The following is a 13,409-nucleotide window of genomic DNA, read 5'->3' on the forward strand; positions in this document are numbered from 1 at the left end:
AGAGATGGACGATTATCCCACTGACCGAATCTGTGTGGGGAAAAATGTCACCATGAAGAACATTCCATGGGATGAGACTCAGCCATTCAATCTATGGGTGCAAGAAGGAAATCGGACGCTGTACGGAGCCACGGTCTAGAATCCGATATTTATGGAGACATTGCAATTCCGTCACATCAGAAGCTGTAAATGATCAATAGATGCGGAGTAACAAAATGCGCTGTACATGGCTGACAGCGGAGAAAGAATCATCCCACCACTCTGGAAGAAACGCCGATGATTGTTATCTAAAGTCATGTGACCCTATCCTTATAAATTCTCATATTGCATCCATCAGCCCATGGAAATGATAGATAATAGACGATAAATAGAAAGATGATAGCTAGATATCTATGTATCCTGTAGCATGTCAGCCGCAGGGGCAGGGTCCTCTCCCCTCTGTATCAGTCTGTGATTGTTTGTTTACTGTAAGTGATATTTGTATTTTGTATGTAACCCCGTCTCATGTACAGCACCATGGAACCAATTGTGTTATATAAATAATAATAATAATAGATGATACATAATAACACTGTGGGGGGAGGTAACATATTAAGGCTTTTATGGCAGTTTTTCATACTTTTTAGGCTTTTGCGCCGCTCTCTGCACTAATCATAAGTGGATGTGGTCACCAATGCAAATAAAGTTTTAGCCAGATTTATGACATCCGCCTTTTTTCTCAAAAAAGTCCCCTCCAAAAAAAGTTCCTAAACTCCTCCAGTCGAGGGAACCAATATCTCAGACATCATGAGTCACTTTGGTAAATGTGGAGCAAATAACGGCGAAGCAGCCCTATGCAAATCCACAGATGGCACACGCCGCCAAGCCTTGCACCAGATCACAGACTCGGCTCTGCTACATTTACCCGAACTCAGAACCTATAGAGAATGTACAATAGGTGTTTGTATTTCGAGAAATTTCGAAAATCCGATTTCGTCCGTCCTGTGCGGCGCCTTAGGTGACGGAGTGTCAATGTTTAACCCAGTCATTGCCAGCCCCCAGAGATCCCAGGTACGTAAGCTGAGAACGTGATGGCACCTGTCCCGAGGGGGGGTGAATATATTTGCAAAGAACTTACTTGCAGGATAAGAACCATGATTGCAGATTTCATTGTCACTAAAGTCCCGAGGAGGGTGCGGGGTGGAGATGCGCTGCCCGGGCTCCTCCAGTACCAGAAGTAATAGGTGCTGTCACCAGGGGCTGACGACTTTTGGCTGCCGCTCGGTCCCTTGGAGTTGCTCCTTCTACCCCGGCAGCCCAGAATCACACAGGTTCTCCCTCTATGTGGAGTCAGGGAGGGACTTGGAGGCTGAGCACACGGACTCCGGCAATGATACATAATACTCAGTATTGTTTGCACAGTGTAACAGTGTGCGCTACGAATGGCAACATTGTGTCAGTGAGCGTGTGTCCAGGCAAACGCATGAGCAGCAATTCCCGAATTTGTGACTATTGATCTGGGAACGTAGATCTATAGCTGTATAGTGAAATACGCGCCTATACAGAGGGCATCCCTGCAACACGGACCGGTATGGCACCGCCTCAGTGTACTCATCCCCACTCCGCCAGCGTGCGTGCCTCGGACGACTTTACTCCATCTTTGTAGTGACAGTCACTGAATCTCAACACTTTCTCGATCTTCTGGTCCACTGGCCTCGTGGCTTCTGATCGCAGACCTCGTGGCAGATAAGAGACATATACCATTCATATTTTCCACTGAACTCGCCTTGTCCTTTGTCTGCGTCCACCCCACGGAAATATCCCACCTTGTGACGCCCATTAGTGTTTCCATGCAGTATGATGCCCCTTTCATGGCCCCCACACACAGTATGATGCCCCTATAGCCCCCTGCATGCTATAATTCCCGCACAGTACATTATCCCCACACAGTATGATGTGCACACAACCCCCCCCACACACATTTTTATGCCCCCACAGCGACTCATACAAGAAGCCCAATTGTCTGTCCTCACACATCCCTGCTCTTCTGCTACTGAGCTGTCACATGACGTGAAGGTCCTTGGAGAAACCTCTGTCTCTACCCGGGTGATTTGGTGGAGCAGGGATTGGACTGCTCCTTGCTCCGCCATTATAATTATCTGTGTCTTGACAGATACATTGGAAATTGTACAAACACTGATAACACCTCTATATACAGTAGATAACACAGGATCCACCATTCACAATAGGTAGAATCATAGAATCGTAGAGTTGGAAGGGACCTCCTGGGCCATCTGGTCCAACCCCCTGCTCAAAGCAAGATTCGCTAAATCATCCCAGTCAGATGTCTGTCCAGCCTCTGTTTGAAGACTTCCATTGAAGGAGAACTCACCACTTCTCGTGGCAGCCTGTTCCACTCATTGATCACTCTAACTGTCAAAAAGTTTTTTCTAATATCTAATCTGTGTCTCCTCCCATTCAGTTTCATCCCATTGCTTCTAGTCTTTCCTTGTGCAAATGAGAATAAAGTTGATCCTTCTACAATGTGACAGCCCTTTAGATATTTGTAGACAGCTATTAAGTCTCCTCTCAGTCTTCTCTTTTGCAAACTAAACATTCCCAAATCCTGCAACCTTTCCTCATAAGACAGGGTTTGCAGACCGGTCACCATTCTGGTCGCTCTTTTCTGAACTTGCTCCAGTTTGTTGATGTCTTTTTTAAAATGTGGTGCCCAAAGCTGGACACAATATTCCAGATGAGGTCTGACCAAAGAAGAGTAGAGGGAAATAATGACTTCACGTGATCTAGACTGTATGCTTCTGTTAATACATCCTAGAATTGCATTTGCCTTTTTTGCTGCTGCATCACACTGTTGACTAATATTCATTCTGTGATCTATTAGTATACCCAAGTCTTTTTCACATGTGCTGTCACTTAGCCCTATTCCTCCCATTCTGTATATGCTTTTTTTCATTTTTATTGCCCAGATGTAGTACTTTGCATTTTTCCCTGTTAAACACCATTCTGTTAGTTGCTGCCCACTTCTCCACTTCTCCAGCTCACCTCCTCCTCCTGTACAATGACTGATAACACTTCTATATACAGTAGATAATACAGGATCCACCATTCACAATAGGGGTTGTCACAGCTCACCTCCTCCTCCTGTACAATGACTGATAACACCTCTATATACAGTAGATAACACAGGATCCACCATTCACAATGGGAGATGTCACAGCTCACCTCCTCCTCCTCCTCCTGTACAATGACTGATAACACCTCTATATACAGTAGATAACACAGGATCCTCCATTCACAATAGGTGATGTCACAGCTCACCTCCTCCTCTTCCCTTCACAATTAGTTTTTCGTTGGGTCAGGGGTCTGACCATTGTGGCTAATGTACATGTGGATTTCCTGAAACAACAGGTGTGAAAATTGCAAGATTTCTATTTTTTTTATTCTAGTACAGGTTGTAATATGAGAAAAAAATTGCCAAAATAAATATTACATTGTTTTCTGATAGCACGTTCCCTTAAAATGAGGCTTTACTGAGCTTATGCTGGTTATTGAGCGCTGAGCCTCACTAAATTGTCCCAGACTGGAATAAGGTACAAAGGGGTGGGGTGTACCAGACCAAGAGTAGACGGAGTGAGAGAATAGCAGCACCGACAGCGGCAGCTCTTGTCTAATGTAGCGTCTGTCTCTCTCGCTGTCTATCAATTTCCTGTTAATCTGTTCCCTTCTATATCAATATTCTATGTACATTTTTGCTCTGACTGAGCTCTGAGGTCCTCTCTCCTATCCACATATTCCCCACAAAATAGCAGCAGCATCTCCTGCTTGGGCTTTTATAGTGGCTGAGTCATCAGTAAGCTCTGAGCTATACTCCCCCATGATAGGGAATGTTATAGTGTCAGGTAACCAAAAGGCACTAAGGGGAAGCCCTCCGGGGTGTGTGATCCTTTCTCACGGTCTTGTCCTTGTCTGTAACTTGTTGGCAGCTGTTTTAGACAATTCCTCTCAAATTAATCAAGATTTATTCAAATTTCCAAACTTTGGAAAATTTATACAAAACAAGATTCCTGCAGAATATATTCGCTCATCTCTAAAAGCATCAAAGGGGACGATTCAGCGCTGATTTTGTGCCTTTTTTTGCAGTAAATACGGTTCCACTAGTGACTTTTATGTCTCATTCATAATTTTATTTTGCGCCATTTTATTTAAATTTTACTTGATTTTGGTTCCCATGATTAAGGCTTAATTGCTGAAATGTGTTGGTCATAATTCTGCTTTTGGTGTTACCCACATTGTTTTTTCATGTTTTTAAGGAGCAAATAAAAAAACTTTTTATAATACATCATTGGATTGCTGGAGCACATCTCTTCTTCTTTTCTGCTAATTTATCATTTGTGACTTTTCAAAATGTCGCTGAATTCTTGTATAATTGTTCTCCGGTGCCCTGGCGTAGCGCAAAATCTCCAATTCCAACAATGTAAACCTTACTCTAAAAAAGGGGGAAAAAAGTCAAACAGGTCAAAATAAAAGAACAAAAAGAAAGACCTAACAAAAAAATGACTTAAAAAATGAAAATATTGAATTGCTAAATTTTTTTTTTTAGGATATCTGCATTTAATCTGTGGAATCCTCGTCTCTTGATTTTATGTAAATAAGACTTGGATTCTGTATAAAGAACAGTTCTGCCCATTTCTACGAGACTGAATCTCGTCCGCACCGATCTCTGGATCGCTGCTTTCTGTTAGTGAATGTGACATTCTTCTTTACACTAAGGCTATGTGCACACGCTGCCGGCTTTTCCGCACGGATCCGCAGATAAAGTGACCTACGGTTTTCCTGCGGATTGCCAGCCAGCGGTTTTCCCCTGCGGTTTGACACCTGAACAATGGAACAGGTGCCAAACCGCTGCGGAATCCGCAGAAAGAATTGACATGCTGCGGTTTGTAAACAGCAGCAAAAATGCAGCATGGGCACAGCGGTTTTGAAAATCCATAGGATAACATGGTCCTGTACATTGTCTGCAGAACCAAAAACGCTGCGGAACCGCAGCAGAATCCGCAGCATGTGCACATAGCCTTAGAGTGAATTCCTGTGGAGACTTCTTTCCTTTGATGGTTCGGGGCTTTATAAGAATGTATCCAGCTGATATAAACAGCAGCACAAATCCCTCCTGCTGCTTTTGTTTGCTACAATGTATCAGTGCAGGTAGTAGTTATCAGTAGGTGACCAGGCAGCTTATAAGGAATTTCACATTTGAAATCCATAATGGTTTAATCACAATCTTCTGTGAGCCACACACATCCGCAGCAGGTGCTTTGTTACAATGTAGCAGTCTGGGCTGTTCAGTTCACTCTGCATTTTCTTAGGCTAGGTTCACATTAGCGTTTGAGTCCACAGCGTATCATCCGCAAACGCATGCAAAAGCGCATGTTTCTGCAGCATTTTTTATGCGCATCATCTTACGCATGACGGAAAAACCGCTGCTTGAGCATGCATCACATATGACATCAGACAAAATGGGCGCGTCTCATGGGATTTCTATTTACATTTTGAAGAACGCATGCGTACCAATGCGTTCCCATAGATTGTAATGCAATTTTTTTTTATACACTCATCCGCATGCGCATGCCTGCACATATTTGATGGATTTTTGACACCTCAAAAAATGCAACACGTTGTGTTTGCCGCGCCCCCCCCCGCACACCGCCAAAAACACGCGTACGCACCCACATGTCCCTGCGTACACCATGTTAAAGAGATGCACGCATGATGCATGCGGATCTATGCGGATCAAACGATGCGCGCACAGACACAAATGTGAAACCAGCCTAACACCGGATCAGGACAAGTCATCGGCATTTGCAGAAAAACAAAAAATATTTTTCTCATGAAAATTTCAAAGAACATAAAAACCAATTCCTATTATAAAGGCCCAGACCTTGTTATGGCACAGTAATGAAACTTTATTTAATATTCAAAAATATGTTTAAATTAAACCGATTGTACAGGACTGTTCACACATCGCTGCAGCTTCTAGAATAAACAACACACTTGTAAATGGTTTGTGTCTGGGACCCAACTTTCCTACAAACATGGACCATCACCTCAGTGCAGCTGAGAAGGCAGAGCGTCAGCTGTGACTGGCAACCAACCTGCACTCCCTGATTGTTCAGTGTCTGCCCAGTGAGTACTCTGCCGATCTGCACTCCAGAACAAGATATCGATTGTAGCTTTCTATGTGAGAGATCAGCTAAACTGGTAGGAAAGTGTGTGACCATAATCCTGATGACTGTTTCTCATAACAACCAGCAGAATAGTGAGTGCAGCTCTGGGGTATAATACAGGATGTAACTCAGGATCAGTAATGTAATGTAATGTATGTACACCGTGACTGCACCAGCAAAATAGTGAGTGCAGCTCTGGAGTATAATACAGGATGTAACCCAGGATCAGTAATGTAATGTATGTATACAGTGACTGCACCAGAAGAATAGTGAGTGCAGCTCTGGAGTATAATACAGGATGTAACTCAGGATCAGTAATATAATGTGTGTACACAGTGACTGCACCAGCAGAATAGTGAGTGCAGCTCTGGGGTATAATACAGGATGTAACTCAGGATCAGTAATGTAATGTGTGTACACAGTGACTGCACCAGCAGAATAGTGAGTGCAGCTCTGGAGTATAATACAGGATGTAACCCAGGATCAGTAATGTAATGTATGTATACAGTGACTGCACCAGAAGAATAGTGAGTGCAGCTCTGGAGTATAATACAGGATGTAACTCAGGATCAGTAATATAATGTGTGTACACAGTGACTGCACCAGCAGAATAGTGAGTGCAGCTCTGGAGTATAATACATGATGTAACTCAGGATCAGTAATGTACTGTATGTACTCAGTGACTGCACCAGCAGAATAGTGAGTGCAGCTCTGGGGTATAATACATGATGTAACTCAGGATCAGTAATGTACTGTATGTACTCAGTGACTGCACCAGCAGAATAGTGAGTGCGGCTCTGGGGTATAATACAGGATGTAACTCAGGATCAGTAATGTAATGTATGTACACAGTGACTGCACCAGCAGAATAGTGAGTGCGGCTCTGGGGTATAATACAGGATGTAACTCAGGATCAGTAATGTAATGTATGTACACAGTGACTGCACCAGCAGAATAGTGAGTGCAGCTCTGGGGTATAATACAGGATGTAACTCAGGATCAGTAATGTATGTACACAGTGACTGCACCAGCAGAATAGTGAGTGCAGCTCTGGAGTATAATACAGGATGTAACTCCGGATCAGTAATGTAATATATGTACACAGTGACTGCACCAGCAGAATAGTGAGTGCAGCTCTGGAGTATAATACAGGATGTAACTCAGGATCAGTAATGTATGTACACAGCGACTGCACCAGCAGAATAGTGAGTGCGGCTCTGGAGTATAATACAGGATGTAACTCAGGATCAGTAATGTATGTACACAGTGACTGCACCAGCAGAATAGTGAGTGCAGCTCTGGAGTATAATACAGGATGTAACTCAGGATCAGTAATGTATGTACACAGTGACTGCACCATCAGAATAGTGAGTGCAGCTCTGGAGTATAATACAGGATGTAACTCAGGATCAGTAATGTATGTACACAGTGACTGCACCAGCAGAATAGTGAGTGCAGCTCTGGAGTATAATACAGGATGTAACTCCGGATCAGTAATGTAATATATGTACACAGTGACTGCACCAACAGAATAGTGAGTGCAGCTCTGGGGTATAATACAGGATGTAACTCAGGATCAGTAATGTATGTATGTACACAGTGACTGCACCAGCAGAATAGTGAGTGCAGCTCTGGAGTATAATACAGGATGTAACTCAGGATCAGTAATGTAATGTGTGTACACAGTGACTGCACCAGCAGAATAGTGAGTGCAGCTCTGGGGTATAATACAGGATGTAACTCAGGATCAGTAATGTATGTACACAGTGACTGCACCAGCAGAATAGTGAGTGCAGCTCTGGAGTATAATACAGGATGTAACTCAGGATCAGTAATGTATGTACACAGTGACTGCACCAGCAGAATAGTGAGTGCAGCTCTGGAGTATAATACAGGATGTAACTCAGGATCAGTAATGTAATGTATGTACACAGTGACTGCACCAGCAGTATAGTGAGTGCAGCTCTGGGGTATAATACAGGATGTAACTCAGGATCAGTAATGTAATGTATGTACACAGTGACTGCACCAGCAGAATAGTGAGTGCAGCTCTGGGGTATAATACAGGATGTAACTCAGGATCAGTAATGTATGTACACAGTGACTGCACCAGCAGAATAGTGAGTGCAGCTCTGGAGTATAATACAGGATGTAACTCAGGATCAGTAATGTAATGTATGTACACAGTGACTGCACCAGCAGAATAGTGAGTGCGGCTCTGGGGTATAATACAGGATGTAACTCAGGATCAGTAATGTAATGTATGTACACAGTGACTGCACCAGCAGAATAGTGAGTGCAGCTCTGGGGTATAATACAGGATGTAACTCAGGATCAGTAATGTATGTACACAGTGACTGCACCAGCAGAATAGTGAGTGCAGCTCTGGAGTATAATACAGGATGTAACTCCGGATCAGTAATGTAATATATGTACACAGTGACTGCACCAGCAGAATAGTGAGTGCAGCTCTGGAGTATAATACAGGATGTAACTCAGGATCAGTAATGTATGTACACAGCGACTGCACCAGCAGAATAGTGAGTGCGGCTCTGGAGTATAATACAGGATGTAACTCAGGATCAGTAATGTATGTACACAGTGACTGCACCAGCAGAATAGTGAGTGCAGCTCTGGAGTATAATACAGGATGTAACTCAGGATCAGTAATGTATGTACACAGTGACTGCACCATCAGAATAGTGAGTGCAGCTCTGGAGTATAATACAGGATGTAACTCAGGATCAGTAATGTATGTACACAGTGACTGCACCAGCAGAATAGTGAGTGCAGCTCTGGAGTATAATACAGGATGTAACTCCGGATCAGTAATGTAATATATGTACACAGTGACTGCACCAACAGAATAGTGAGTGCAGCTCTGGGGTATAATACAGGATGTAACTCAGGATCAGTAATGTAATGTATGTACACAGTGACTGCACCAGCAGTATAGTGAGTGCAGCTCTGGAGCCATTATTTTATACTTTATGAATCTGTTGTTTTCCCTGTGGATGTTTATGTCCTGAATGGTGACAGCTGCAAGTACATGTGGTTTCCTGCGAGAGCAGTTAATAACATTCGGCAGTGTGTAATCCCGTCTATACTCCTGGAGTTACACCAGGTCGCACTCAGACATTAAGCTGTGCGAACATGTCACTGGGCAACCAATGTATAAATTCAACTCTACAGCATTCATTGCTGGATATAAGATGAACCTGTTCTGTCTCCACATAATCAACAATCCATAAAAAAATAAAATATTCCATGCTCCCGGGTCCGAATTTATTTATGAAAGTGGCTTAGGGTCTAAATTAATTTAAGGTTTAGTCTGATCTAAATTTATGTTTAGGGCTGGTCTAGGTTTCTTAAGAGATCTGGTTTGAGATCTGAATTAATCTCTGGGTGTATGGTCTGAACTAATTTATAGATCCGGTCTAGGATGTAAATTCATTGTCGGATCCGGTTTGAGAAAACAGTGTCGTATATTTCATGGACATAAAGGGTTTCAAACCTGAGTATAAACACAAAATGCTGAATGGTTTAAGAGTTTTTGTTTGTTTTTGCTTTTTGTGTCCACTTATATTGGGGTTTAAGGCCTGCTTTTATTCATGGATCTGGTTTGGGGATCTGAAATGTAATCCTGGATCATGAATTCATTTAGGGATCTAGTCTCAAGTTTAAGTTAATTGAAATATCAGGTTTGAACTAATTTCGGAGTGAGTTCTGATTCGTTTTACTGGTCTGGACTGGGTTCTGAATTTATTTAGGGATCTGGATTGGAGTTTAAGTTTAATTAGAGTTTGGTTTAGGATTTGGATTGATTTAGGTGTTCACCGTGACTAAGGACTGAATTTGTGCTACTCTAGAGTCGGTGACAAGCTGCAGAAGCGAGAAGTCACAGATGGCTGGTCAACAAACTATCCAGTGGTCAGGAGAAGTTGTCATGGAGGTCTGGGCTGGGTGGAGAAGAAAAAAAGAGATAATTAACAGTAATAAAAGGTGTCATGTGTTGGTTTTAGACATCTCCTGTCTATTATAGTAAAACCTTGTATTAGACATAACAATTCTGGGACATCTTTAGGTTAGGGTTGAATGTTATTGTCTGCATCCCTGATATTGTAGATGTGAGGGGGTTGTGTCCAGTATCCTTGATGATCTTGAGCAATGAATGGGTTAATGCATGCATCCATTGGGAAAAAAGTATAGTCGGAATCTCAGATGTGATCTAGGGTAATGGAGGGACTAAAATCAGAATACCTGGCGGTCACGGGCAATGAAAAGGATATTGTTAGTCCCTGGTAGTCTGAAAGACTAAAGGGGTTAAAGCCAGTGTTCCTGATTGTCTAGGACAGCGCTGGAGTTATTCCAATGTCTCTGGTGATCTCGGACAGTGAAAGAGGCAAGTTAGGGATCAGAAAGCCATGAAATGAAAAATGTCAAAATCCCTGGTGGTGGACTCTGGAAGGGATCCAGTAGATTCAATTCCGACATCAACACTGATATCATCCTGTCCACTGGGGTCTCCCCATCCCATCAATCGATACACCATATTATTCACACACAGACCACGACGATTTAGTCAAGAGATTTACTTCTGTTTTATGTAGCTGCAAATTTGTATCCAAAATTTCAAAGCCACTTGTAAAATATGTTCATGATGTCAAAAATGGGAACATAGTCATGGTAATCGCTGCACGGAGAGCCGAAAATGTAGATATTCACAGTCCTGGAGATGCCGCGCAGAGTGGTAGCTCAAGGAACAGCGCGCCTGGACGTGTCACGGGTGTACACCCTTCCACGCACATGTGCCGTTTGTCTCGTGTTAGGTTCTAGATTGCAGTAAAATAAGGATTTGTTGTATCACCTGGTGCACGCAATGGATTTAATCCATACTAGATCATACACTGACGTGAATCCATTACATCATATTGTCAGTAGGTCAATAAACCAAATCAGCCAATGTAGTGCAATTATCCCAAAAGTAACAACATGCACAAAGATATATATTATCTAAAGAACACTACAAAGATGAGGTTCAGCCAAATATTGAGTGTACTGTAAGAACAAGCAAACTGCTGCACAGATACATTGTGAAAGATAGGAAAACACGTTACAATTGCAATTCTCGTTTTACCCCCGTGGAGCCGGAGATTCCAAGGTGAAGATCCAATTAACCTCTTTTAAATTAACAATCTGCTCTAAAATCATCAAAACCCTTGTGCCTCGCTCCATAAAAGTGTTTGGCAACGATGGTTTCACCAACCTTCTTACCTTTGTCCTCATTCACATCGTGTCCGGTTTTTCAGTGCATGCTACTGGTGAAACTTCTTGTTTAGATATTTTCTCCCCGTATGGCGGTATAGCTGACCTGTGTTCATTTACCTGTATTTCGGCCATTCTCATTATTTGCCTCACACAGACTTTGCCCCAGAGCATTTTAATACATGTTTGCACCTTGAATGATATATGTGCAATATTTACATGCAAGATTAAGAAAAGTGATTTCTTAGATACAATATCTTGATTTCTTAGATACATATTCCTGATTCTGATTTCTTAGATACAAAGTCTTGATTTCTTAGATATTATGTCACTCCTGATCAATTGATTTGCAATGGTTTTGCCGTTACAGTAATTACATGTAGGGGGTTGCTTTTAGACATTTCCATATTTGAGTTCTCTTTTAAGTAAATGCCAATATTTTAATATAATTTTTCTATTCACATTTGAATGACAATCAAAAGAAGCTGTGAATAGGGATCTCTGTTTCTTTTTTTCTTTCTTCATGCTGTAATCTGTTACCATTTTATTTTAAGTACTTGAATAAATTGTTTTCATATTCCTTTGTGAAAATGTGTTGAATTTTGAATTCTTTGATATGCACCAATCACTTTTACAAATCTGGTGTGCTCACATAAACTGGATTACTGGATTTTTGGCATACCAATGAAAGTTTGAGACGCGTGAAAGCAATCATGTCTTGACAAATCGTTTCTATCCAATACCTTCTGACATAACCTAATCATAATTTAACATGATGTGATAACTCATTAGGATAGACAAACCTGTCCTTAAATGATGACATAAATATATTGGCCATACGTGGAGCTTCAGAGGACCCCATCGCGGTCCCCTGCAACTGCAGGTAATTATCAGTCCCAAATGTAAAATGTTGTGAAGATTATTTCAAAAAGAGACATTAAATACTAATTTTACTATTCATAAAAATATGATATTGACACAGTTCTTTCTTATGACCTCCATATGTTCTGTGTTCAGAATACTAGTGTGAAGGCTTTCTATATCCATTGTTATTTTGCGTACATAGCAAAAATTAATTAGTGACTTTCAGACACCAGGGTAACTTCTTGACGATGTTCTGCAAATATGTTTCCACCTACAGAGTAATAAGATGGGATATAGAATTAATGCCTGAAACAAGAGGGTGACCTGCAGGTTTCTAAAGATTTTTCTGAATTTTTGGCAACAAATAAATAATCAAAATATAGGTGTATGTAGATACACATTAAAGAAAAAAAAAACTCTTCAGGGATAAGTCTATCCCACCATAATCCCTGGCTTCTTTGAAACCATAAAAGGATCAATATTCAATTTCTCATAGAGCTCAGTGCTCAGCAGATGTTGATTTTTTTTTAATAATAATAAAATTATCATTCTTAAACTCATAATTTATTATTATTTATGTATATAGTAATAATAATAATAATAATAATTTATGAGTTTAAGAAATAAATTGACAAATTTTCCTCCTTTACAGGATTAGGAGCAGCAGAACCAGTTCCTGAACCCCGCCTCCTGACAACCTCCTCCATGACCACCTGTTGAAATGATTCAAGTGTGTAACCAGACGCTTCAGGGTTAAACTGTCCGCGTTTCAACAATTAATAAATATATGACGAGGTAAATGCATTCCACTATGGCATGAATAAAGATTTGCAACTGGAATATTTAATTCATTGATATCTAGGATGTGGGATTTTAGTGTTCCCTTAGCTTTTTTGAACGGTGTATAAAAATTGAACAAAATCTCTTGGTTCAATCTTTGTGGTCTGAGAGGGATTCCTATGGATTTTGGATGAGATACTGTTTCTTGCCTGACTCTGAGGTCTGGAGATTATTACTCCTCTCTCCAGGCTTCTAGTTTCCTAGGGAAGAGCGCAACTG

The 13,409-nt window shown here is 41.4% G+C and overlaps 1 protein-coding gene and 1 long non-coding RNA gene across 2 annotated transcripts in view; one reads left to right on the forward strand and one right to left on the reverse strand.

The window, feature by feature from the left end:
- The window catches only part of CRHR2 (corticotropin releasing hormone receptor 2), a 320,584-nt gene extending 319,346 nt beyond the window's left edge, over positions 1 to 1,238 (reverse strand). Inside the window, exon 1 of the mRNA XM_073582167.1 lies at positions 1,118 to 1,238. Coding sequence (XP_073438268.1) covers positions 1,118 to 1,150 — 33 coding nt within the window. The 5' untranslated portion in view covers positions 1,151 to 1,238. The remainder of the gene's footprint in view (positions 1 to 1,117) is intronic.
- LOC141095826 (uncharacterized) overlaps positions 1 to 13,178 on the forward strand; it is a 139,259-nt gene extending 126,081 nt beyond the window's left edge. Inside the window, exon 3 of the long non-coding RNA XR_012233480.1 lies at positions 13,003 to 13,178. This is a non-coding gene — a long non-coding RNA (uncharacterized lncRNA). The remainder of the gene's footprint in view (positions 1 to 13,002) is intronic.
- The last annotated feature ends 231 nt before the right edge of the window (positions 13,179 to 13,409 follow it).

This window comes from Dendrobates tinctorius, unplaced genomic scaffold (genome assembly GCF_039654945.1).
Source record: "Dendrobates tinctorius isolate UK_male_01 unplaced genomic scaffold, ASM3965494v1 ptg000070l, whole genome shotgun sequence".
Classification (NCBI taxonomy): Eukaryota; Metazoa; Chordata; class Amphibia; order Anura; family Dendrobatidae; genus Dendrobates; species Dendrobates tinctorius.